The 27,992-nt window shown below is 44.8% G+C and overlaps 1 protein-coding gene across 1 annotated transcript in view; it reads right to left on the bottom strand.

Annotated features, from left to right (window-relative positions):
• ZFPM1 (zinc finger protein, FOG family member 1) overlaps positions 1 to 27,992 on the bottom strand; it is a 229,618-nt gene that overhangs the window by 10,749 nt on the left and 190,877 nt on the right. The window contains exons 5-6 of the mRNA XM_007477290.3: positions 8,130 to 8,232; positions 57 to 266 (exon numbers count right to left, since the gene is read on the bottom strand). Of these exons, the coding sequence (XP_007477352.2) occupies positions 57 to 266; positions 8,130 to 8,232 (313 nt within the window). The remainder of the gene's footprint in view (positions 1 to 56; positions 267 to 8,129; positions 8,233 to 27,992) is intronic.

Below are 27,992 nucleotides of genomic sequence, written 5' to 3'. Positions count from 1 at the left end.
CTGATGGAAGCTAGGGAAGTGGGCTGGCTGGAAGTGGTGTCCCATTGGGTACTCACTGTTGACGACAGCAGTGGCCAGGATAGCTGCCATGCCTGCTTGCTGGGGCAGGAGCTGGATGTCGGAGTGCAGGGTGGCTGGGTACTCAGGGTCCCCAGGTTCTGTCTTCACTGGGTTGCTGGTGATGCCCCGGGGCTCAGCCATGAGGAATGTGTTCATCAGCCCAGCTTCTGGCACAGGCTTGGTTGTCTTGCACCAAATGGCCTCGTCTGGTGGGGAAACAAGGAGAGCCAACATCAGCAGGGACATAGAGGGGAGGGGGAAGCCCTTTCTTCTTCCCCAGCAGAGGACAGAATCTTGAATTTAGGGCCTGAGAGGCAGACTGGGCTGGGCTCTCTCAAGCTTTGCCCTCCACCCTGGCAGTCTATAGAAGGGCTATAGGACTCCTAGCCCAGCCTAAACACACTTGTTGGCCTATGAAACAGCTGGGCCTGGGGGCAGGGAGGGGAGAAAACTGCTTGCTCCAACAAGGTCCCAATGGCTTGGCTGGAATCCTTCTTCCTGTCTCCTCTCCACCACCTTCAGCCCTTAGAATCTCTGCTGCTCTGCTCTGGGCACATTTGAGTGAAAAGGGATTTGGGGAATGAGCCAAGGCCTCCTGGGCCAGTTCTGGGGATTGGGGAGGAAATAACAATCCAGGTGAGGAAGGACCTGGCTTTTCTTTCTTGGGACTTTGTTCTCTAGGAGCCAGCCCGTGATTCACTAGGCTGCCTGGAGATGGCACCCTTGACCAAGCCCTCAATTTCTCAGCCCTGAGAATCTCTTCAATGTGGGTGACTAGAGCCAGCTTATTCTCTTTCCTTTTCAAGATACTAGTCTGCTGTAGAGAGAAGGGGGCTTTTCCTGCCCTGCTGGAGAACCTTGGAGCCTTGGACCTCCCAACTCTTGACCTGGGGAGTGGGGATGAGTAGGAGGACAGTAAGGGCTTGGGGAACACCCAGCACTTTGACTTCCTTACCCTCCATCTCCCCTCTCCTTTCTGGCCCTTACAGTGGAATGAGAAAGAAAAAAAAGAGGCCAAGGGATGGCCTGGGGGAAGCAGCCACATTATACTAGATGCACCTATTCCTCCCGGGGGGTCTCAGTGTTTTCAGGTCTGAAGATGAGGCCTCATTTCTCAATCAGGGAACCAGTTAGAATCCTAGAACTCAAAGCTGCTAGAAGTTGAAAGGGAGCTAGAATTTAGATTGTCTTTAGAGCAGAGTATCAGAGCTGGATGGGGGCTTAGAATAGGGAAGATCAGAGCTGAAAAGGACCTCAGAACATAGGCTGTCAGAGCTGAGAGGGACTTTAGAACTTGGGAAGGGTCTTAGAACACAGAATGTCAGCATTTGGGAAGTCTTAGAACGTAGAATGTCAGAGCTGAGATATCTATCTATCTATATACCTATCTAGCTCAGCCCTTCTCATTTTAAAAACTAGCTTCCATTCCCATAGTGCTTTCCTCCCAACAATCCCTACGAGGAGAATGTAGTGCAATATTCTTCTCCCAGCTTTATAGAAGAGACTCAGGCAGAGAGAGGTACAACTCATTCTCACGGATTTAGACTCTGGAAGCTCTCTAGTCCAACCCCCACATTTTCCTGATGAAGAAACTGAGGTGATGGGTGGCTGAAGGCTTGCTCAGGGTGCTCATACAGGGAGAACGTAGCAGAGCCAGGCTCCAGACTTAGAGCCTCTGAGACGAAATCTTGAGCTCTTTCTACTCTCATAGACCTCCCTAAGCCACAATGGCAGAGCCCAGACCAAACTTAAGTGTCCTGACTTCTAGTCAAGGGGCACTTTTCCCTCCACACATCGCCTCTAATTATGCTTGGGATGTCTTCATTATCATCACTGCTTTCAGGAACCACTAACACGTCATGTTTCAGACAATAGGACACTGATTCACCAGGTGTGCTTTTCTCAGGAGAAGGGACAGATTCACATTAAGTCATCCATACTGTCCGGTGGCTGTCCTAGAACATGTATTCATAGCCATGGAAGAGAGTAAAGCTTCATGGCCTCAGCAGTATTCAAACTCATGGCCTTTGCCTTAAGAGCGCACTCTCCTACCCCCCTGAAATAATGTGCCACACACAGACTGTTGCCTTTGCTAATACCTGGTATCTCATTTCTCTTTCCCTTCATATCTACTGTCCCATGTATCCTCAGAACACCCCTCCCTTGCAGTAGAGAGATTATCTCCATTTAACAGATGGAGAAACCAAGATCCTGAGAGAGGAAGGGACCTGCCCAAGGTCATACCATGAGCCACTGGCAAAAGCAGAAATTGAATCCAGGTTCTCTAGAGCCTGCTCCATCATTCTCTTCTCTAACCTACCGAGACTCCTTGGAACAATCGGAGTGCTTGGGATTCGTGTTTCTGGAGTGGGGAGAAGTGAGACTGACTTTCTTGTATGGCTTGTCAATAAGTCCCCAAATCACTAGAATCTCAAGGGGACTACTGTAAAGGAGACTGATGATCGCTTGAACAGATCGTTCTGGAATGCTAGTTAAGATATCATTCACGTTCCTTTAGGCATAACGGGTACATTCCTGGACCCAAAGAGTTAGGCCAGGACATTGCCCAGGGCAGGGGGCTTCATCATGTCCTTCAAACCATCCCATATAAATGACTTCAGACTCAAGCATTCTGGTGTTTCCTTCTGCCTCTAACTGTCCTCTCCTTTATCCATCCCTCATCAGTTTCCCTAAGAGCATACTATATTCACTCAGCCCAGGTGCCACATGAAAAGCTTTTCCTGGTCTAGGTTAGTTAGTGTGCTTTCCCTCCTCAAATGATCTATTTATTTTTGGTTTACATGTTGTATCCTCTGTGTGACTCTGGGTAAGTCATGACCTCCCTTGGCCTCAGTTCCTTCCTCTGTAAAAGATGGTAGATGGCTCAGAAAACTCCCTAGTGCTGCCTGAATCAGTTTAAAATGTACTTGAGAGGAAAACTAGGTAGCATGTGGATAGAATTAGGAGGACCTGCTTTCAAAGCCGACCTTAGGCATTTCCTAGCTATGTGACCCTGGGCAAGTCACTTCACCCCAGTTGCCTAGCTTTTGCACTCTTTTGTCTTAGAATTGATACTAAGAAAGAAGGTAAGCATTTTTAAAAAACAAAAAGTAATTGGGAAATGTTTAATAAAATAAGTAAAAATATGACACAACATAAATAATGTTAAAATTGGGGACATAGACTCTCACCCTGGTGCAAATATCAATAATATGGAAATAGGTCTTGATCAATGACACATGTAAAACCCAATGGAATTACATGCTGGCTACAGGAGAGGAATGGGAAGAGGGGAGGGAAAAATGAATTATGGAAAATTTTTCTTAGTCAATTAAATACAATTTAAAAAATAATGCTAATTTGTGGTTTTCTAAACAAACAAAAACCCTCTTCCCTTCTGTCTTAGAATCTATACTAAGTATCGGTTCCAAGGCAGAGAAGTGGCAAGGACTAGGCACTTGGGATTAAATGACTTGTTCAAGGTCACACAGCTAGGAGGTATATGAGATCAGATTTGAACTGAGGACCTCTCATCTCTGGGCTTGGTTCTCTATCCATTGAGCCACCTAGCTGCCCCAATTTCTGTGTTTCTAAGTCAATATGCAGCCCACAGGGATCTTCCTAAATGAGTCTGACACCACTAGGGTAGATAACCTCTGAGATCTCTGCCAGCTCATCTTTGCTCCTACCTAGGTGACCTATATCACTTAACTATTATTATAGGTTCAAGTTTCTTCAAACATTAAATGAGAGAAGTTGAACTAAATAAAACCTTTAAAGTCTCTTCTAATCTCTAAATCTATGCTCCTATGATTTTACTATGTGGTGACATTTTGGGCAGATTATTTCTCTCCTGGTCTTAGTTTCTTCATTTATCAAACTATCTGGTGGGAGGGGGGAAGGAGACTCAGAAGCTTAAATTGGGTCATTAGTGATTCTCCACTCTCTCTCCCCAGTTGGGAACATTTGAGAAAAAAGAGAGCACCAGAGAAATGCTCAGAGCTTGTAGAGAAAATCCCCATGAGCCCATAGACAGAGAACTTCCTACATTAACCAAGGCATCTCCAACTGCAGAGTGGTTAGCCTGCCTGTTTGCAGGAAATGAAGGGTGAGGTCTAGCTGGTGACGGTCACTCTCCCTCCCTCCTCAACTCCTCTCCATCCTGTTTAGAGGGTCCTGGGCTAGTCAGTGAGGGATAGCTAGGGCCTCAGCTAACAGGGAAAGCTCTCTCCCCATTCTTTCTCTCTCATTCCTTTTCAGGTCTCAGAGACATGTTCCTGAAGCTTGATCACTCTCTTCCTCCAACCCTTACTTAGCTATGCCTACTTCTGCTCAACTTCCTTCCTGACTTCAAAATTCCTCTTTTCCACCAACATTCCCTGCAGAATATGTAAATAAATATGATTGTACTGTGATGTGCGGCCACTGAAACCAGCTTCAGAAGCAAGATGGCGGGAGGGAATCAGCTGAGAAAGGGGAAGAGATAGCCAGTGGATGGGGAAAATGATGGAGAAAGGCAAATAGAGGAAATAAGAAGGAAGAAGGAGTGGAGAATAAGAAGGAAAGAGCAGGAGTGAGAGAGAGAGAAAAGGAATAGGGAAGGGGGTGAGAAAAAATAGGTGGCTTTTTGAATGAATGAATGAATGAAAAAAGCATTTCTTAATGTGTTTACTATATGGCAAGGCCAGGGACTATAGAGAAAAGAATGAGATGGTCCCTGCTCTTAGGCAGCTCACATTCTAATTATGGGTGACAGCACATAGAAGAAGATTCAGCTGTAGGGCAGAAGGAAAGGCCTGTGGTCCTTAGGGTAAAAAGTCAGGGCATACTGAGGTTTGGGATGGAAGAGAAAAAGAGACTCTAAGAAATTACTTAAAGGCAGAGTTTTGGGATCAGCAAGAAGTGTCCAGTGCTCCTATACAACAAGAAGGCAGTAGACTGGGCTGACCCTCAATTTCACTAGCTCTAAGGGGAATTAAAGGATTGTGTATTTAAACAGACCCTAACCTCACCACTCTGGGTGTGGTGTCCAATCCTTATCCTTGGTTCCGTGAACTTTAATGGAAGTACTGTGCTGCTGATGACATTAAAACACACACACACACTCACTCACTCTCATACCACATACCCCACAACCCCTTGGAGTTTTAAGCTATTCTTGAGATATCACTTCTAGGAAGTCTCCTCTGGGTAACTGGTAAGGAGGGAGCCAATTTCCCCTTTGCCCCACCCTTTCTAAACATGACTCTCCCTTCATCCACATCCTACTTGGACCATGCGCTCAGCCCTCTGCTTGCATAGTCCCATGGATACGTCATTAATTTTTTAAAAAGTATTTAATTTGTGTCTTTGCTCAATGTTTGTTCAGTTGTCTGCAGTCATTTATATCTGTCTGCGACAGTGTGTCTGTCTCAGATCGTAAACCCCCAGAGGGCAAGGACCGTATCTGTTTAACTCACTCTGGACAGTGCCTGGCAGAGTGCTGTGGCCAGATAGACCATTAATAAATGGGCTTGGATGGGGCCAATGATGGCAGTGATAAAAGGAGGCAGCTCAGTGTGGTACACAGAGCCCTGGCTCGAGAGGAAGGTGACAGACTTCGGAGGAGGTGCCAGTTCCACTAGCGGCTGGCTTCCCTTAGAGGAAAACCTTTGGCCTCTCAGAGGCTCAGTTTTCTCATCTGTAAGATGAGCATTCACACTGGCAAAGGGGGGTTTTATTATTAGGACTTGAGGCTAAAAGGGATCGCTAGATCCAATGCCCTTGTTTTGCAGCGAAGGGAACTGAGGTCCAGGGAAGGAATGTGACTTCCTTGTGGCCACATGAGTAGTAAATAGTGGCCAGATTCTCCCATCACCTGACTCTGGTACAGTATAGGGGCTCAGATGAAGTACTGGGGGTCAGGTGCTATTTTATAGACAAATATACACAAATTACACATGTGCATACACATTTATATCTACAGATATGAGGGGCTGGCCTCAGAAATACACTAGCTAGGTTAGCTCAAGTCAATTCATTCATCCTCTGTATGATTCCAGGCCACTCTCTAGAGGTCTCAGTTACAGAACAGATACCAATCTGTATCCGTGCAAGTTTTGTTATAGGAATTTACTATACTAATGAAATCACAGTCTGGGCCAATGGAGGGAAAAGTCATCTATCTATCTATCTATCTATCTATCTATCTATCTATCTATCTATCTATCTATCTATCTATCTATGTCTGTCTGTCTGTCTTCCATCATCTAACAATCCATCTACCTGGCTATCATTTATTTTATATTTATCATTTAGTAACCTATCCATTTAATAACCCAATTTAATAATCCATTTAATAACCTAATTATCTATCTATCTATCTATCTATCTATCTATCTATCTATCTATCTATCTATCCATCCACCCATCCACCCGCCTATCTACCCATCCATTCACCCGTCCATCCATCCATCCATCCATACATACATACATACATACATACATCCATCCATCCATCCATGGCATGAACCAATGATTTCATGCATTTAGGGAGCTCCAGATAAAGAAATTTTTCCAATGAAGATTGGAAAATTCTCTGAAATTTAGTCTTAGAGAATTGTTTAGGCCAGTAATAGGTGAACCTTTTAGGGACCACATGCCATGTCCCTCCCCCCAGACTGTGTGTAGTGCCCTGCTCTGCCAGAGACTAAGTGCCCCTCCCCCCACCTTACCCCAGACAAAGGAGAGAAAAAAGGGAGGGGAGTGGCCAAGCGTTCTGCTCAAGGGAGGAAGTAAGCACAGAGGGGCAGGGAGGTACAGTGGAGAGGGGAAAGGGAGCAGCTCTGCCAGAGTCCCTCTTCCTTTCTAGTAACTCTAGTAACTCTGCTGGGGGCAGTGTGCATGCCCACATCTTTGGCATATGTGCCATAGGTTTACAATCATGGGTTTAGACTGTGCAGAGGTATCAGACTCAGGCTCACAAAATTCCCAAGTGAGGTTTTGAAATAGATTAAAATGCAACTAGGAAATATTTAGCAATTTACATAAAAATACAAATCAACATGTTGTTGAGTGGACCTTTGTGGACCTGTGGACCATAGCATGCCAGTTCTAGACATGGGATTTTCTTGGCAAAGATACTGAAGTGATTTGCCATTTCCTTCCCCAGTAGATTAAGGCAAACAGATGCTAAGTGACTTGCCCAGGGTGACACAGTTAATAAGTGTGTGAGGCCACATTTGAACTCAATCCCTGACTCCAGACCCAGTAATCTCTCCACTGAGCCATGCGGCTACCTCTACATTGTAACACGGATAATGTTAATTTGTGGTTTTCTAAGTTCTTATCCCTTCTATATGAGAGTTGGACACCACTAGTGTGGAAGTACTGAGACTATTAAGTGACTTGCCCAAGGTCATTCTACCTATCTATCATCTATTTATCTGGTGAGAATCAAAGCTTAGATTCAAGTCTCCCCATATTTCCTGTTGCCCCTCTATTATGAGCCATTATCATTGGGATGATTATAACTACAAACTAGATTTCAGCAGAGAAGAGCTCTAAATCTGGGATTAGAGGACCTACCTCTAAATTGTGGCTCTTTTCTTTAATAAGTATGACTGAGGGGCAGCTAGGCAGCACAGTGGATAGAGTGCCAGGCTTAGAGTTGGGTGGACCTGGGTTCAAATCTGACTAAAGACACATCCTAGCTGTGCAACCTTGGGCAAGTCACTTAACTCCAATTACCTAGTCCTTACCAGTCTTTTGTCATAGAACTGATACTAAGACTGAAATTAAGAGTTTAAAAAAAGTCACTCAAGCCTGATTTATTCATCTGTAAAATGAGGGGATTACTGGTGACCTCTGAGGTCTGCTCCAGGGCTAAATGCTATAAGCCTATAAGCACTTGGCTCGCAAAAGTCTAGGTGCCCTGTGGCCTTAATCCCTGTTAGTGCTAACACTTGAGACAAAGGACAAACCCAAAGAGGGTTTCTTTGTGGTGAGGGCCCATGGTGTTATACTTTCAAGAGGCAGTCCCATAGGGCACTCAGACCCCTTCCCTCCCCCAAGGAGCACACAATACTAACCCTTCCTGAAGATCACAGAGTTGGCATCTGCTTCACTGGAGACCAGGGGGAGCTTCGTCAGCCAGCAGCTCTCCTCTTCTACCAGCAGGGTCATGGGCGGGCTCTGTCAATGGCAGAAATATGAGAAAGAGGGCGTGGGTCAGTGATGTCACCAGCACATCCCTTGGATGGAGTCAGGGACAAAGTGATCACAGGAAGAATGGGGTGGACTGGCTGAGCCCTTTAACCCACTCTAAACACAGCTTGGAAGGTTGGGGTTGGGAGCTGGGTTTAGGGGAGGGAATACTTCAAGAAAGGTCCAGATTGGAACTTGTGGCAAGCTCTGAGGTGGACAGGCTAGCCTGGCCTAAAGTAATTTCTTATCCTACTGATGATCATAGAACTTGGAGGCAGAGGGGCCTTGAGACCATCTAGACCTGGGGTACATGGACCACCAAAGGTCTCTTTGTGAAGAAATTTCAAGTAAGGAGGTCTGTGGATTTGAATGGGAAAATGTACATATCTTTATTTTTACTAACTTTCAAAGAAATTTAACATTTCCTTTGATTCCAATTATTCTCAGTAGGATCGAGAGGATTGGGGTAAAGGAAAAGAAACTATGTTCTAAAATATTTGTGGCAGCTCTTTTGTGGTAGCAAAGAACTAGATACCAAAGGGATATTCATCAATTAGGGAATGGATGAACAAGTTGTGGTATGTGGTTGTAATGGAATACTACTGTACCATAAGAAGTGAACAGGGGGCAGCTGGGTAGCTCAGTGGATTGAGAACCAGGCCTAGAGACGGGAGGTCCTAGGTTCAAATCCAGCCTCAGCCACTTCCTAGCTGTGTGACCCTGGGCAAGTCACTTGACCCCCATTGCCTACCCTTACCACTCTTCTGCCTTGGAGCCAATACACAGTATTGACTCCAAGACGGAAGGTAAGGGTTTAAAAAAAAAAAAAGAAGTGATGAACAAGAACAAGTTGATCACAAAAAATCCTGGAAGGACTTATATGATGTGATGCAAAGTGAAATGAGCAGAACCAGGCAAACATTGTGCACAGGAACACCAATAATGTACAATGATCAACTGTGAATGACTTCACTATTATCAACATAGCAAGGATCCAGAACAACTCCAAGGGATTCATGATGAAAAAGGCTGTTATAGAAGGAACTGATGGAGTCTGAATGCAGATTGAAACATACTGTTCTTCGCTTTATTTTCTTTAGTATAAGCAATATGTGTCTTCTTTCATAACATGACCAAAAGGGAAACATGTGCTATATGGTAATATATGTACAATCTATATCATATGGCTTGCTTTAAGCTTTCTTGGGGAAGGGGAAGAGGTAGGGGAGGGAGGAAAAAAGAATGAGACATAGATTTTTGGTCATGGTTAATGTGAGAAATTGTTTCTCTTGGATAAGCATCTTTACTATAATTTATTACATACTTGTAACAAATCATATGTATTATATTAGTTACATTACACGTTGTGTTATATATTTTTAAAAAATGGAAACGTAAGAAGAAAAGAGTCTGTAGGCTTCTCTAGAGCTTCAAAGCAAACCAGTACATGAAAAAGGTCTATACCAAACCTAAGAGGAACCTGAGGTTCAGAGAGAGGAAGCCACTTGCCTAAAGTCCCAGAGATAATTTGCAGAGCTAGTAGGTGAACCAAAGGTCTTCTGACTTGAGATCCTTCATTACATTATGTAGAGAATGGGCTGCTGGATTTAGAGGCGAAAGGACTTGGATTTAAATCCAGCCTCAGACCCTTATTAGGCTATGTATCTCAGAACAAGTCACTTAGCCCATTGTTTGCCTCAGTTTCCTCATATATAAAATGGAAGTAAAAATAGCACTTACCTTCCAGGGCAGTTGTGAGGATAAGTGAGATAGAATGTTTGGTGCATAGTAGGTACTACATTAAAATGCTAGCTATTATAATATTAAGTAGTAGTAGTAGTGGTGGTGGTAATAGGATTAAGAGGAGGAGGAGCAGTAGTAGTAGCTATAGTGGTAGTAGTAACAGTGGCAGTAGCAACAGTAGTAGTAGTAACAGTAACAATAACAGTAGCAGTAGCAGCAGCAGCAGTACTAGTAGTAGTTGCAGTAGTAGTATTTTGGCATCATTTGGACATCCCTCTTTGGATACCACTGAGGTGGTGGATCTGAAGTGGGCTTGGTTTGGAAACATTCCAGCTCTTGGCCTCAGCTCCCCGTCTTCCCCCATCCCCTCTCTTTGGTCAGACAGCCCCTGCCCTCAAGGAGCTTATAATCGAATGGAACAAACAGATAGCAAGTACAAATACGTTCGCTACAAGATAGAAAAGCAGTATTTAGAAGGGGAGAAATGTTAGCAGGAATGGGACTGGGAAAAGCTTCCTGTAAAAGGTGAGATTTTAGTTGGCTCTTAAAGGGAACCAGGGGATCCAGGAGATGGAGATGAGGAGAGAGAGAGCATTCTAGGCAAACTGGAGCTGAGAGAGGGGGAATCTTGTTCAGCCAGGAGGCCAGTTTCGTTGGATTGAGACCACCTTGGAGGGCAGCTAGATGGCGGTCCTGGATTTACATCTGGTCCCAGACAATTCCTAGCTGTTACCTTGAAAAAGTCACTTAACTCCAAATGTCTAGCCCTTATGGCTCTATTGCTTTAGAACCAATACTTAGTAGTGATTCTAAGCCAGAAGTTAAAGGTTTAAAAAAAAAAAGGAGAAAGAGAGCATGGTGAGGAATACTAGAAGGGCGATGAAGGGCTTTGAATGCCAAAAAAAGCATTTTGTATCTATTCTTGTAGGTGATAGGGAGCCATCTGAGTTAATTGAGTGAGGGTGGGGGGCAACATGATCAGACCAGCGCTGTGGGAAAATTCACTTTGGTGGCAGAATGGAGGATGGACTGGAGTTGGGAGAGACTTGAGGCAGGCCAACTCCAACCCCCAACTTCATTCCCCCAAAAGGTTACTGAAATAGTGTAGGTATGGAGTGAGGAGGGCCTGCACCAAGGGGTGGGGCAGTGTCAGAAGAGAGAAGGGGGTGTATTTGAGAGATGCTGCAAAGCCAAATCGACAGCCTTGACAACAGCTTGGATACTGGGGGCTGGAGATGGTGAGGAGCAGAGGACGATGTCCTCAGATCTGACTTAGGTCATGGTGAGCCTGGAGGCCTGAGAGCATTGTGGAACCTTCTATATTAGACAGGTGTTTTCTAGATGGTGACTCTAAAATATTCCAGAAGAAAAAGTTTTGACTTTTTTCAAAACATATTAACATCTGGAGGCAGCTGGGTAGCTCAGTGGATGGAGAGCCAGGTCTAGAGATGGGAGGTCTCAGGTTCAAATCTGGCATCAGACACTTCCCATCTGTGTGACCTTGGACAAGTCACTTGACCCCCATTGCCCAGCCCTCACCACTCTTCCGCCTTAGAATTGATACTCAGGATTAAGATAAGATTCTAAGAAAGAAGGAAAGAGTTAAAAAACCAAACCAAAACAACTGTAACACCTTGATATCCATTCAATTCAACAGAAGAGAGCTGCATTAGGCAGGTGGCGCAGGGACAATTGATCCCATTTTATAGGTGAAGCAACTGGGGTCCAGAAGGGAGAAATACGTTGCCACCAGTGTCACTAGTGATTTGTGGGGCAGTAAGGCAGCGAGCGGGTTGCTGTTCCGGTTATAATGAGGGCTGCAGCCTGTCTCATTGGAAGGTTGCCTGAGGGCAGCTTATAAAAGCTGAGATAGCCTAGACTTCTGGGCTGCTTGGTTGGCCCTATTACTGTAAATGGGCAGATAAATGTTTTAGAAGGTAAACAGGAGACCCAGCCAGGTGATGGCTACCTCCCTGTGGCACAGCTGCGGGGCTGGGACCACTGGTCTTCCTGCTGATCTTCTGGCTGCCTTCCCTTGTGCTGTACATGTCCCTGCGGGAAGTCTTGGGGGCTGAGCTGTGATATGAAAGGCTGGAGGTCTCGGGCATGACCTATACCCAAGGTCTTAGCACTGACAAGGCTGTGTAAGCAAGCTTTGACAATTCCTTTTTTTTTAAATACAAGTATCCGATCCATGGTGAAAGAGCAGTAAGGGCTAAGCAACTGGGGTTAAGTGACTTGTCTAGGGTCACTTCTCAGACCAGTAAACATGTTTTAATGACCAAAAAAATCCAGGTCACACAGTTAAGAAGTATCTGAAGTCACATCTGAACCCAGGTCCTCCCAGCTCCAGACCTGGTGCTCTATCTGTTGAGCTGCCTCGTTGCTCCAGTTCCTTCTTATCCTTCAGAGTCCCTGGTTGTCAGAGGTTGAGTCACCTAGACTGAATAACGTGCCCCAGATTACATAGTTTGGAAGAACGAGGCCCAAAAAGTAAGTCTCCTGAGCCGTAGGTTCACTTTCCCCCCTTAGCTCATTCCCTTATGCCCCTCTTCTAGCGGCCCTACCTGGCAGAGCCATAGGTTTCAAAGAGAAAGGAGAATCTGTACCACTCCCCTCCAACTTGTCTGACTCCCCCTGCCCCACCCCAGGCTACAGGCTGCTCATCCTCCATGAAAGATGGGCAGCTTATCGTGAACTGAAGAAAGGCAGCCAATGGACTTGTTATTTCCTCTGGCATGACCCGTGGGGTCTTGTCGTCGTCATCCTCCAGGCACCGGTAGCTGAGGAAACATCAGTCACCTAACCCCTAACCTCAGCCGGGTGCCAGGGAGAAGGCCAGGGAATAGAGAAGACCTGGGGGTAGGGAGAGGGGAACAGGGCATGTGACTGGTCCTTACACGAAGTAGGAAGGTTCCATGTGGGACACAAGAATCAAAGAATGTCTGAGTTGAAAAGGACCTAAATATATTGATTGTTCAGACTTGGAATGTGCCTTAGAACAGAGAATGTCAGAGCTTGGAGGGTCTTCAGAATAGAGAGTATAGGAGCTAGCAGGAAGCTCAGAATACACATCTTCAGACCATGAAGGAACCTTAGAATTTAGACTATTAAATCTAGAAAAGATCTTAGAACAGAGACTATAGGAGCTGGCAAGAACTTGAGATTATACATCTTCAGACCTAGGAGGAACCTTAGAATCTAGATTCTAGACTATCAGAACTGAAAAGGATCTTGGAACAGAGAATGGCACTGGGGACCTTCAGGCTGAAAATGTCAGGCCTGAGATAGACCTTAGATATCATGTAGTCTCAGGTGAGTCACTTAACCTCCATGGGCCTCAGTTTCCTTATGCAGGAAATGCAGTTGTTGAACTTGATGGCTTCTTAGGTCTCTTTTGAGCTCTCTCTATAGCACTATGATTCTAGTCTTTATCTTGTTTTACAGAGGAGGAAACTGAGACTCACCAAATTAAGAGGCAGAGAGAGAATTAAATGGAGCGCAGGCGTCCTGATTTCCCATAATGCCATGAAAAGCTATGCCAGATGTTGGCAATGGAGTCTTCAAGCCCGGGGCTGTTGGCATAGTTCTGACAGCATTTCCCAAACCTAAGCAGTTGCATCTGATTCCTGACAAGGGCTAACATCCAGGGGAGGCATTGAGGAGCAGCTTGGGAGAGAGAAAGTCTTTTGCCCTTCTTGTGGCTGGGAAACATGGGTCAGGCCCTGGGTGTGTGTGGTTCCTGTAGAGCTGGGTTAGCAAATGTATAGCGAGAAGGCATTATGGCTTCCCAGGCAGCTTCACTTAAGGCATCCTGAGTGGTTCAAGCTCCACCAACGACCTGGAACTTGGCCAGGCTTGCTGGGTCACAATGACCATAACTGCTTACCTAGGTGGAGAGTAGATACCAGTGGCATAGAGCACTGGACTTGGCAGTCAAGACAGCTGCCTTGTAGAGTCAGCATTGTCATTCTCTGGTTAGGTGACCTTGGACCAGTCACTGAACCATGCTGGGTCTCAGTTTTCTCACCTCTTAAATAAAGCTCAGAAACTCAAATTCACAGGGTTGGGATGAGAACCAAAGGAAATAATGGATATGAAAGGGTTCCAGAAGAGTGTAACAAATGAGATAGATGACTAGAACACTTGGAGCTGGATGCCATGGGCATCCACTCTGCCTAGGGAAGGGGGTCACCATTTCTGTGACCCAGCAAGCTTGACCAGGTTCCAGGCTACTTCATCCCCCTGATGGTGAAGCTGGTTGAGAAAGCCAACCGCTGATGGCACCTGATAGAAATTATGCCTCAGTTTACCATCTGTGCTATTTGTTCCTCATTTCTCTTTTCTGGTTCCTTCCCAGCTGACTAATGAAGTGACATCTGAAAGACTCAGGTAACATTTACCAGGAGAGCAGCCCCATGAGAAGAATTCAGGAAAGCCTGATATATCTGGGAGATCGAGAGTGGGTCTAGCTTAGAGGCAGAGGGATGGCCTAAATGACCTCTACTGCTCCTTTCCATCTCTGAGCTTTCTATAAAGGCACGGATTGTTACTACAAACAGTAACAGCCAGGAACAGGGGACCATCTTCCCCAGAAACCCCATAGACATGCGCTGACCAGGAGGGCTCCCCTTACACAACTGTCACCACTTCCCTGTCTGTTCAGGACAGAGAAGAAGGAGGCTTGAGGGATGGAGTGGGGGTGGTGTAAGGGGGACGGAGAAGGCAATCGCTCCTCTATTTGGGAAAATCCCCATTGCGGGAGCAGCCACAGCAGCCAAGACTCAGCAGCTACTGTTTGTGCCTGGCCAGAGCCCATCTCTGTCTTCATGTGTCTCTAATGAATATTAATGAGTGGAGGAGGGTAAAAAAAATTAATCTGGCTGATCCTTCGATGGCTGCTGCAGTAACGATATGAAATCTAATTATTCGTCCCAATATTTCTAAACCCTCAAACTGAGACTGACAGTCTCCTGGTCGGTTTAAAGCTTATCACTCCAAGGAGCAGAGTGTTCACCGCTTGATAAAAACACACACACGCGCACAGACACACACACAGACACGCACACACACACACACAACTTTTGCTGATGGGGCAGAAACACTCCTAATTTTTCTGTGTGAGCTCTGAGGAAGATGGAGAAACACCATCTTTCTCAGTCTGAGCTGGTACTCAGCTCTTTCAGCCTGGAGGGACCGGACCGCAGCTTGGAGGAAGGGATGGGAGGAAGAGAAGGAGGAAGAGGAAGAGGGTGGAGAGGGAGCATGGATGATAAGAGGAATGAGGATGGTCCTTCTAGAACCCTGTAAGTAGGATGGGAGACGCCACATTCATCCAGCCTCAGTGCTCAGGTACATTGAGGGGGCTCCATGTCTTTTTTACAGTATCCTGGATTGGGAATCCGAAGTCCAGTACCTGGATGCAAACTATGGCCCTTCTCTGTTTGCATGTCTCTATACTAGCAGCAGTCTGTCCTACCAGGGTTGCTATCAGTCAGTCAACAAGGATAGAAAGGCGGGCCCAAATTCCCTGCCTTTTAAGGACCTTACTTCTGAACGAACATGAGGAAAGCACTTTGTATCCCTTAGAGTCCTAGAGAAATGTGAGTTATTATAGATAGGATTATTAAACCTAGGATGGAAGAAGGGACAAAAAAGGAGGCTCTTTATTTGGGTGGGATCCATCCAATGGTATGCTAGTAGATGTTTAACAACCAGCTCTCTGGAAGAAAAGATGGAAAAAGAAACTTGCACAAGATGCACCTTTTTTTTCTCAACCCTTATCTTCTGTCTTAGAATTGATGTGAAATATCGATCCCAAGACAAAAGAGTGGTTTGGAGTTAAGTGACTTGCCTAGGGTCACACAGCTGGGATATGTTCAAGGTCAGATTTGAATTCAAGACCTCCTGGCTCTCTATCAACTGAGTCACCTAGTTATTCCTTCATGGGCTCTCTAATCCAGTGATGCACTTTAAAGTAAAATCTGCACTATTACCATTTTCTCCATCGCTTTCTTTTAGTCTGGCCAATCAACAAAGTAATAAAGCAAGTCCTAGTCTGTGGCAATTAGCATTTCTGAGGTGGAAAAGGCTCACCCTGAAAGGCTAACAGTCAGCTCTTAGGAGCTGGGGGGAGCGGCTTCTGACACTTCTTTGGGCTCCTCACTCCTCCAGTGGTCAAGAGACCTCTTTACTACCATCCAAAGACTTCCTCTACCTCACTAGTCTTTGTAGGCATCACTTCCTTTTGGTTGAGCATCTCCAGAACTTCCAATGAATGTTTCCTAGGCACCTACAGTGTTCAGATAGATGGGTGACATCCTGTGTAGAGAGGAACAGATGACATTGTCTCCATTTTCAAAGCACTTCTAGTGTAATAAAGGAAGATTGGCCATGTCCCAATGGGCTTCTCCATCCATTACTGAGATAGAGGGGGAATCTCTTACCTGGGACTCAAGTCACCTCCAGGTAACTAGAGAAAGATTCTTTTTTTAGAAGGGGGATGACCTGGCCCCAAATGATAAATCCTGGTCTTAAGAGAACAATGATTTTTTTACTAGCTATATGACCTTGGGCAAGTCATTTAACTGTTTGCCTAGCCTTACTATTCTGTCTTAAAGTTGTTAATAATAATACATAAAGCAGGAGTATTTTTTTTGTTTGTTTTTAAAAAGCAGTGGTTTCTGGGGAGGGGTAAAGGAAGAGCCCAGAGGGCTGTCCAAAGGATCTGGTCATTTCTGGGCTATCCCTCTGTGCCAGATGGGATATATATCCAGCAATCTTGCCCCCATTTAAGCCAGGTAAGCCCACTGTAAGCAGCCAACATGCCCTTCTTGCCTGTGGTAGTCCCTGCCTGTTACTGGAGAGGGAATGGGGTACAGGCTAAAGCCAGAGATTGAGTTAAAAGATGGAGATTTAGAGGCAGCTAGGTAACACGGTGGATAGCATACCAGGTCTGGAGTTGGGAGGATCTGGATCCAAATATGGCCTCAGACACTTCCCAACAGGTAAACTGCTTGACCTGAAATGCCTAGCCCCTGCCACTCTTCTGTCTTAGAATTGATACTACTAAGACAGAAGGTAAGGATTAAAAAAAAAAAGCTGGAAATTTAAATTCTGTTCTATTGGTTTACCTGTGTGACCTTGGGCCCACTCTCGTCTTGTCTGGACTTTAGCTTCCTCATCTGTAAAAGGTGGGGATGGGCTAGATGATCTCCCCAAGGTCTCCTCCAGTGCCCCCTCCAACCACAGCTCCGCCAGTGTCCCTGTACCCGCCTAAACCCTCCCTTCTCTCTCCCCTCCACTTCAGTCCCAGAGAGTGTGGGCTCATAGTGAAGGAAAACGTTGGGGCCAGGAAGCAGATTTCTGTTTCTGGCTTCCCCTGCGGAGTTATTTGAAATAGCGAGGAGGCCGATTGTTTATTTTTCCCCCCACAATTCTGAATGGTAATGTAACAGTAGCTCTTTTCTCTGGGCTTTCAAAGGCCAGATGGCCGAGATCACCCGCCCATTTTCCTTCACCCCATTCTGTCCAAGGAGGATGGGGTGGGGACTGGGGTAGGGAGGTCCATGCCTGCCATGGCGGCGTCCTGGAGAAATGAAGTACTCTTAATTTCCCACCTGGTCCTTTCTGCCACCGGGGAACCGCTTGGGAGGATTCCCTCCTTCGCCCTCCAAGAGCAGGGCCTCCAATGGCACACGATGCCCCAGCTGTTCACTTTGGGGCTCAGGGAAAGCCTCTAGAGCCCTTGGTCCCACCAGAGCCGATGGAAGCCAGTCGGTGGGTTCCAAGGACCATCTCAGCACGCTCTCTGTCCTCCCCACTCTTCAGGCCCAAAGCAGGGGATAACAGCCACTTTAAATTTTCCTGGTGGATCTGAGAACCCTCCTTGTTTTCCCCCTAACAAAGAGGTCAGTGTCTTGATTCTGCACCCGGCCTGATAACCATCAGAAACTCTATCTCCACCGCATCCGCTGTTACAACTTTATCTGGGGCTGCTCCGAACCCTCACTGTACGTCTCATAAAACAGCATCAAAAAAAGAGGGCTGTGGGGAGGGCGAGAGGGAAGGGCACCCCTGGTTATTAATTAACTTTAAAGCATCGGGGAGAGCAGGGCTAGACCGAGGCTAACTCCAGGCTCCCGTGCAATCAGTCAGGGGAGGACAGGAGGGGGAAGTCAAGCTGGGTGGGACCGAATTTCTAAGCAGACTAGAGACCACTTCAAAAAGCAATGGCTCTGACTCCTCTGTCTGCCTCCCCCAGGTGAGCTTGGCAGTGGCTGCTTAGGGAAGACAGAGCAGGGCAGGGGTAGGAGGGAAGTGGGTCCTCCCCCTTAGCCTGACGCCAGAGGCACCGCTGGGTCTGTGTGAGAAGGGAGGAAACTCAGTGTCACTGTGAGAGACCCCAACTGAAAAACCACCAGGTTCAAGAGAGGGTCAGGCCTGGGATGGGACCCAGAGATGGGGCTCTGAGTCACTGCTTGGGAGAGACAAGACAAGGAAAAATTTCAAGACTTCTGACTGGCCTTCCACAATCTGACACCATCGTGGCATATGCATTTCTCTATGCCCCACACTCCAGCCAAATGGACAACTTCCTGTGCCCTCTTAGGTATCTCTACTTCTGCTGATGTGGTCCCTATTCCAGGAATGTCCTACCTCTTCCTCAATTCACCTGTCAAATTCTACTCCAACTTTAAAGTGTAACTCAAATGCCTCCTCTTCCAGGAAGTCTATCTTGATATCTTCCTCATCATTCCCAGTCTAGGTTTTTCCTTGGGCTTCACAGAGTGCTTTATTCTGAAATGGATCAATTATTGCTTATTTCAATCTCTAGATGAATCTTAATCCCATTAGAGGCAAACTCTTACCTAAATATTCTCTCCTTTCCTAGTTATTAGTTATGTGCTCAGTACACATTAGGATGAGTAGGTGGTCTAGTAGATAAGAGTGCTGGATCTAGAGTCAAGAAGACACCTTCCTGAGTTCAAATCCGGCCCCAGACACTTAGCAGCTGTATGACCCTGGGCAAGTCACTTAACTCTGTTTGCTTCAATTTACTTATCTATAAAATGATGTGGAGAAGGAAATAGCAAACCATTCTGGTATCTTTGCCACAAAAAACCCAAATGGGGTCACAAAGCATCAGACATGACTGAAACAACTGAACAACAACCACCCTATAAAATAGAAGCTAATTGAAAGCTTTTGAAGAGTTGGCAAGGAGGGAAGATGATAGACTCTTTTGGCCCTTCTAGACTTCTCCTTCCTAATTCTCCTCCATGAAAAATTCTTGGTGTTCTTCACAGCAAAATTCATCTCCTGGCTTGGGAATTTTCTGTGCTGCCCATTCTCCTGCCTGGAATGTTTCCTGACCGCCTCTGCCTCCTGGTTTTCTGGCTTCTTTCAAGTCTCAAGTCCCACCTTTTGCAGGAGACCTTTCTTCCCAGGTCCCCCAGCTGCTAGTATCTTCTCCTCTCAGATTGCCTTCTGTCTAGCCTATATGTCTCGTAGGTACCCTTATTATTCACATGCTGTCTCCCCCATTGGAATGTGAGCTCCCTGAGGGCAGGGACTGTCCTTGCCTTTCTCGGCTCCCCAGAACACAGTATGGTACCTTGCCCATAGAAGATGCTTCATAAATAATCATTGGCAGATCTCATTGGTCCCACTCCTTTACTTCTGCCTTTCTTTTTATTCTCAGAGCTGGGCACGTTGTAAGTCAGGCAGTCGGTTGTTTTATCACACTTATTATATGTTGTAATTATATTCATTTATTAAGTGCCTCCTATTTCCTCAGTTGGCCTCAGTTTCCTCATCTGTCAAATGAGCTGGACAAGGAAACGGCAAGCCACTCCAGTATCTTTGCACTGTGCTAAATACTAAGAATAAAAGCCACCCTGCAAGGCAGATCATACAAATATCATTATCTTCCCTGTTTTATAGATGAGGAAACAGGTTTAGGGGTAAAGCTGGGGCTCTTTCCACTACACCCTGATGGTTCTCTTGGACCTTCCCTCTTGGAGAATGAAACAACTCCTATCAATGGAAATGAAAGGCTTTAGAGGCAGAAAAACCTGAGTTCAAATCCTGTCTCAGTCACTTACTTAACTTTAGAATTCTGGGCAAGTGATTTCACCTCAGTTTCCTTTTCTGTAAAATGGGGATAATAATAGCACATACCTCCCAGCAGGGTTGTTGTGAGGATCAGATTAGATAACACGAGTAAGCACTTTGCAAATCTTTACATCCTATATAAACGTTCACTATTATTACACCCAGTAATTGTTGTTTGTTTACTACATTGGCTCCTCCATCCACTTAAGAGGAAGTCTCTGGGTGTCCATCTGGCAACAAGGCGTGTCTAGCAGGTCAGAAGCAGCAGAATTGGAGCAAATCCCCAATTTGGACAATTACAGGAATGGGCTAGGATCGATGGTAGAGAATGAATCCTGGAAGCTTCCTGGCCTGCTGGATGATAGAGGGAAAGGGTCCTGGTTTCCACAGCCTTTAAGAGAGATAAATGAATCCTGTTCATGTCAAAGGTGCACTTTGAGGATGCCGGGGATAAAGTCTGGGAAATGTGCTCCGAGCACGAGAGGATGGAATTGGAGAAAAAGAAAGAGCTGGAAGGAACCTCCGAGATGACCGAGGACGGTAGGTGTGTGACTAGAAGTCCCGGATTTCCAGCCCAGAGCTCTTTCCATCACACCATTAGGTGGATGCTGAATACTTTTATCAAGAGGCAGGGAATTGGGGCTGGCAGAACTCTGGCTCACGGGTCCTTAGCCCTTTTTCTTTTTTTTTGTTACGAACCCCCTTTGGTAGTCTGGTAAAGCCAATGAACCCCTTTTGATTTTTAAATGCTGAAAATAAAATATACGGGATTACAAAGGAAAGCACTTGCACTGAAATATAGTTATCAAATATTTTAAAAAATAAGTTCAGAAACCCAAGATTAGGAACCTGTAATCTAACCCAGACTTCTCCATATATAGATAAAAGGGCTAAGGCCCAAAGAGAGGAAAGAATCTGCTCAAGATCAGCGATGGGGAAAGGACTAGAACATAAGCCTTCTGACCTGAGTGGGGAGAGGCCTGGGAGACAATGGCATGTTATGTTGGCAAGCCATTGAAAGGAGGAGGACAAAGCTTTGAATTTTGGCTCTCCTGCTTATAACCGACATGAAAATGATTAAATTATTTCACTTCTCTTGCCCTTAGTGTACTTCTCTGTAAAATGAAACTTGGACTAGAGAGCCTCTGAAGACCCTTCCTTCAAATCAATCAATCAACAATTAGTAAGTGGCTACGATATGCCAGGCACTGGGAATACAAAGAGGCAAAAGAAGGGCAGCTAGGTAGCACAGTGAATAGTGCCAGACCTAGAGTTGGGAGGACTTGGGTTCAAATCTGACCTCAGACTCTTCCTAGCTATGTGACCCTAGGCAAGTTACTTAACCCCTACTGCCTACCCCGTTAGAGACAAGAGATCCTGGGTTCAAATCTGATCTCAGACTCTTCCTAGCTGTGTGACACTGGGCAAATCACTTAATCCCCACTGCCTACCCCTTTAGAGATAAGTGATCCTGGGTTCAAATCTGGCTACAGACTCTTCCTAGCTGTGTGACCCTAGGCAAGTCACTTAACCCCCATTGCCTAGCCCTTGCAGCTTCTCTGTCTTAACATCGATACTAAGGCAGAAAATAAGTTAAAAAAAGCAAACAAACAAAAGCAATCAACAATATTGATTATATATCCCCTGGTATCAAATATTTATTCACAAATAATGGGGAACGAGCAATGTAAAATAAAGAAAACAGCTTTTCACCAGGGGAGCCAAATTTGACCTCAGAGATATCACTAAGACTTGGAAGGATGGAGCCTATAACTTGAATATGTCTCTGAAAGGTATGTCAATTGAAAGGGTAAACAGAAGAGTGGTGCCAGGATGGTGGTAGTGCTGAGTAGCACTGTATATTAAGAAGATATACTTATAAAAAGAAATCCAGGAAATGGGTAGGTACATTGCAAGGTGGGGTGGAAGGGCAGAGAACATGGAGAATATTTGGATGAAGATATTGTCATTAGAGCACACTACAGATCACTTGGTTAGGAAAAGAAACAAGAGGATACATTTGAGAAAGAGATCCCAAATCAGCCAGAAGCAAATGTCCCAAATTTCAACACTAGGTCAAGGATGGAGTCTCTAGACTTTAGGTCATGGAGCTTAATTTTGATTTCTGGGAAAATTCTAGAGTAGGTCAAAAAAAAGGAGGAAGAAATGGTGACAAAGAGCTAGTGAGGCTTCAAGAACAAGTCATGTCAGACTAAGCTCATTTGCTTTTCTGATGGGATTATGAAACAATCAGAAGAGGGGAATGCTTCAAGAATCTGATAAAGTAAATCACACTATTCTGGGGAGAAGATGGAGAGATAAAGATTAGATGATAATACAGTCAGGTGAGTTCAGAACTGATTGGGTGGCCAAGTAGTTGTTAATGGTTCAAGGTCAACATGCCAGGAGGTCTTGGCCCAGTGCTGTTGGACATTTATAAAGGCATAGATGGCACGCTCATCACAGTTGCTGATGACATCAGGCTGAGAAGGGCTGCTGACAGAGGGGTTAAGAGTCAGGATCCAAAATGATCTTGGCATCTTAGAACAGTGGGCTAAATGGAATAAGAAGAGATTCAAGGGAGGCAGCTGAAAATTTTGCACTTGGGTTAAAAAAGATCAGCACCACAAGTTTAAGATGGGGGAGACACAGAGAAGTTTTTCTGAAAAGGATCTGGGGGTTTTAGTGGGCTGCAGAATCAATGAGTCAGCAGTGAGGTCTGAGAACCAGTAAAACTAAAGCAATCCTGGGCTGCAGTAAGCAGACTATCGTTTCCAGGAAGGAGATGATATTTCTGCTACACGCTGCCCTCTTAGAGCCCATCTGGATATCCAATTGTATTCAATTCTGGGTGCCACAGTTTAGGGAGGATGTTGATAAGTTGAAGAGTGGCAAAAGGTAGCAAATAGGATAATAGTCTTTAGTCTTTGTCCTTTGGGGAATGGTTGCAGGAACTGGGAAAGTTTAATCTGGAGAAGAAAAGACTCATGTGAGCCATCTTCAAGTATCTGAAGGACTGTCTTGAGGGAGAGAGATAAGACTTGTTCTGTTTGGTCCAGAAGAAGAAAGAATGGAAGGTGAAAGAGGCCAACTTAAGGATGATGTCAGGAAAAACCCTCTTAAGAATAGGAACTAGCCCAAAATGGTAGCTTGCCCCCCTTTGGAGGTCTTCAAGCAGGGGCTAGACAACCACTTGTCAAGTGTACTATAGTGGGAGGTGTGTGTGTAGGTTGACCCTTCCAACTCTTATGGTGGGAGACCTCAATTATCCAGGCATTTGCTGAAGTCGTCTTTCTATCAAAAGCAAAGCTACAACATCCTGACTTGCCTTAATGATCATTTTATCCTTCAAAAGATGGAGGAATCAACAAATTCTGGATTCTTACCATGTCGTCACTCCATCTCGTCAACCAATAGGGAGGGATTGGTTATTGGGGTGGAAATGAGGGGAAAGCTGGGGAGAAGTAACCACTCTTTCTTAAGAGTTGTGATAGGTGGCTTGGCAGATAGAGTCAGACCTGCAGATGGGAGGTCCTGGGTTCAGATCTGGCCTGAGACACTTCCTAGCTGTGTGACCCTGAATAAATGACTTAATCCTCATTGCCTAGTTCTTCTAGCTCTTCTCTCTTAGAACCAATACACAGTATCTATTCTGAGATGGAAGGTAAAGATTTTTTAAAAAGAGTTTGTGATAGAAGAGGGGAAAGCCAGTGATAGTCTGACATGGATCTTAAATCTTGGGAAAGCAAATTTCAAAAGGTTAAAAAAAAAAGAATCAAAATGCACTACAATTCTATAATGGAAGTCATCCCAGGAAGAATGTGAGATATTTAAGAATGAAATCTGAAGACACCAAAAGGAAACTATTCCACTGAGGAGGAAGAATGGCAATTGTCTGAAGAGACCAATGTGAATGCCAAGGGAATTCACCAACTAACTTGGGTTTTAAAAAGCAATGTATAGAAGATAAACACAAGAATATCATACCAAGCACACACATACTCGTGTGTGTGTGTGTGTGTATGTGTGTGAAAATAAAAAACAGCTTCCTGGGAGGCAGGTAGAGGGCATTGAAAGCCAGTCCTAGACAGGAGGTCCTGGGTTCAAATTTGACCTCAGATATTTTCTAGCTGTGTGACCCTGGGCAAGTCACTTAAATCTCATTGCCTAGTCCTTACTGGTCTGCCTTGGAACTAATATACACTATTGATTCTAAAATGGAAGAAAAGGATTTTTAAAAATAAGTGCATGATTTTTTGCTTCTTTTTTTGTTAGCTAATCTGGGAAAGGAGGAATATCAAAGAAGGGATAGGGCTGATAATGACTAGTAACAAAGGCAAGGAAAAACCACTCGACACGTATTCTTGGCCAAGAATGCTCTCTATGGTAAAAATGACAGCAAAATGAGTAACAGGTGGTTGATATTTAAGATAGGTAAGGAGACATTAAGGAGCAGCATTCAGCTTGCCCTTGATCAATTCATGTCACCTGGCCCAGATGAACTGCCATCTTGGATCCCGAAGGAACAGGCAGATGGGATGGTCAGGCCAGTGTCAGTGACACTTAAAAGTTAGCAGGAGAGGGACCAAAGGCCTAGGGAAGGTCAAATGTCCTGATCTGTAAGAGAGGGAAAAGAACAGTCTATATATAACAGGCCAATGAACTTGACTTTGATCTTGGGAAAATTCCAGAAGGAATCATTAAAGAAATGCTAATTGACCATTTAGAAAGTGAAGAGATGATTATGATTCCAGTATGACTTCATTCAAAACAGGTCATACCAGACTAACCTTATTTCCTTTTTTGATCGGGTTACAAAACTGGCAGATCAGAAGAATGCTGTCGATTTTGTTTATCTAGATTTTAGCAAAGGACTTGATAGATTATCTCACCATTCTTGTGGGAAAATGCTATTTAATATTTTTATCTTTGAAATAGCCAAAGATGGTATGCTTTGCAAATCTGCAGATGACATAAAGCTAAGAGGTAGAGCTAACAGTGGATGATTAGAGGCAGGACCCCTGCTGCCCCCCACCAAAAACATCTTGAGAGACTAGAGAAGTAGCTCTCCAACTTTTAGATCTCATTTGCACTTAAAATTTATTGTGGCTCCACAAAAGGCTTGTTGAAGTGGGTCATATCTATCAACATTTACTGTTTTGGAAATGAAAACATCTTATTATTATTATTTTGGAAACAATTTTGACCTCACAGATTTCTTGAAAGGGTCTCAGGAACTGCCAGGGTTTGATGTCAGGAAAAATTATGTTAACAAAATGGTAGCTTCCCTGAGGGCACTGAGAATCTCTGAGGCTCTCAAATCACACTTTGAAAACAACCCAGGGGACTACTAGGTGGCTCAGTGGATTGAGAGCTAGGCCTAAAGACCAGAAGTTCTGGGTTCAAATGTGACCTCAGATACTTCCTAGCTGTGTGACTCTGGGCAAAAGTCACTTAACTTCCACTGCTTGGCTCTTAATGCTCTTCTGCCTTAGAACTAATACTTAGTATTGATTCTAAGACAGAAAGTAATGGTGCATATATATATATAAACACACACATGTTTGTTTTTTAAAGAAAAAAAATAAAATAACTGGGCTGGAGTACTGGACTGGATCTAATAAGGTAAAATATAATAGGGATAAATGTAAAATCTTACACATAGTTCAAGAAAATCAATTTCACAAGTATAGAATGGTGAAGACACGATGAGACAGCAGGTCTCTGGAAAAGGATCTGGGGGTCTTAGAGGATTTCAACCTCAGTGTGAGTCTGTAGAGTGATATAATGGCCCGAAATGCTGACATTATCTTGGGCTGCATTGAGAGGACTAGTGTCCGGGATAAGGGATGCAATTGTCACATTATGCCCCACTCAAATCAGACCACATTTGTGCTCAGTTTAGGATGCTTCATTTTAGGACTGACACTGATAAATGGGAGAGCACCCAGAGCAAGGCAACTATGGAAATGGAGACCTTAAAATCACACTGAATGAGTAGAAGCTGAAGGAACTGTGGGTGTTTTGAATGGAGAAGAGAAAGCTTAAAGGGGAACCCCAAGTTGATTCAAATATTTGAAAGCCTACCATGCAGATGATGTGATTAAACTTATTCTACTTGGCTTTAGAAGGCAGAAATAAGAGCCAAAGGAAGAAGTTTCAGAAAGGTAGATTTAATTACAATATAAGGGAGAAATGTCCTAATAATTAGCGCTAGGGAAATGGGCTTCCTCTGGAGGTTGTAGATTTCCTCCTCAATGGAGGACTGCAAGGAAATGCATTTGAGTACTTCTTAAGTATGCTGTAGATGTGTGAGTTCAAATAGATGGACTATGGGGCTGCCTCCAACTCTGCGAGTCTCTCATAAATCTCTTTCTACAACTCCAGCTGAACCTGACCAAACACTGAGCCCCATAGTGTGACAGTGTTCTGTCACCCCCAGCAGTGACAGTGTTCTGTCAAAGTCATTCATTTCAGTAGACTTATGGGTGAAGATCCTGCTTGAGCTTCCAGCTCCCTCCAAGGCTTTCTACTAGACTAACTTTCTCATTTAACAGATAGGGAAACTAAGGCCCAGGAGTTTAGTGATTTGCCCAAGGTCACAAAGATACTCCAATGCAGGTCTGAGGTCTCCAAATCCATGATGCTCTGCACTGTGTCGTCTAGAAGCTGGGTGCATCACTTTGGATATGTAGGACCTCCCTAAAGGGGCCTCAAGTGGGAAAGACTTTGAAAGGAGTCCTTAGCTGGCTTGGGTGGGGAGCCACCAGGATCCAGGACATCTTTCCCAATTGTTGTTCCATTCTTCCCTTCCCTCTGGGCAGGGGGAGGTTTAGGCTTTATATCTTAATATAATCAGGCGAAGGAAGGGGTTGGAAGGAAATCTGAAGGGCAGGTCTAGGGACCAGCTGAAGCAATATTGGTCTAAAATCTCTGTGGATCTGCTCCACCCAGCTTCCTTGGGTCTCTTCCACAGCTGGAAAAGCTGGGAGTCCAAAAACCTGGTTAGGACCACATCTGGACAAGAGCCTTCCATTCCAGAGCCACTTTCAGGAAGGGGGATTCAGAAACCACAGAAGGTCCAGAAGGGTGAGAAGACCAGAAACTATTTACTACACAAGGGCTGGTGAACAAAAAAAACCTGGGGAATATTCATCTGGAAAAGAGAAGATGTATGGGTTGCCTCATTGGTATCTTCAAGAATTTGAACAGCTGTGATGTGGTTTGGTTGTGCCCCTCTCTGCGTGACCCCTTTTGGGGTTTTCTTGCCAAAGATATTGGAGTGATTTGTCATTTCCTTCTCCATGTCATCTTACAGATGAGGAAACTGAGGCAAACAGGGTGAAGCAACTTGTCCAGAGTCACAAAGCTACTAAGTGTCTGAGGCTACATTTGAACTCAGGTCTTCCTGACTTCATAAACTGGTACTCTGTCCTACTTTGCACATAATAGATACTTAATAATAAATTATAATAATAACATTTATATAGTATTTTAAAGTTGGCAAAGAGTTTTATATAACTTGGCTCCTTTTTTCCCTTACCAGAATCCTGATAGGTAAATACTATTATTATCTTTAATTTGCAGTTGTGGAAATGAAGGCAAACAGAGGTGACTTACCCAGGGTCACATAGTTGGTGTCCAAGGCCACCTTTAAACTCAGGTTTTCCTGATTCCAGGACCAGAGCTCTCTCCGGCTTACTATCTAGTTGCCCTATATTTAATTCCTTCATCTTCTTAGCTCTAGTCCCAATCTGGAGCATTTTGTGCTCTAGCCACACACCTTGACACCACAGCCTTCCCCTCCCAGCACCCAGCATGCCCCAAGGAGCAGGCAGAAGCTGCAGTGTCTGATTAGACCCTTTGTCTGTGGGCAGGGAGTGCCCTTG

The sequence above is a fragment of the Monodelphis domestica genome, chromosome 1, assembly GCF_027887165.1.
Source record: "Monodelphis domestica isolate mMonDom1 chromosome 1, mMonDom1.pri, whole genome shotgun sequence".
Taxonomy (NCBI): domain Eukaryota; kingdom Metazoa; phylum Chordata; class Mammalia; order Didelphimorphia; family Didelphidae; genus Monodelphis; species Monodelphis domestica.
The sequence above is the reverse complement of the archived record's forward strand: the minus strand, read 5'-3'. Positions and strand labels throughout refer to the sequence as shown.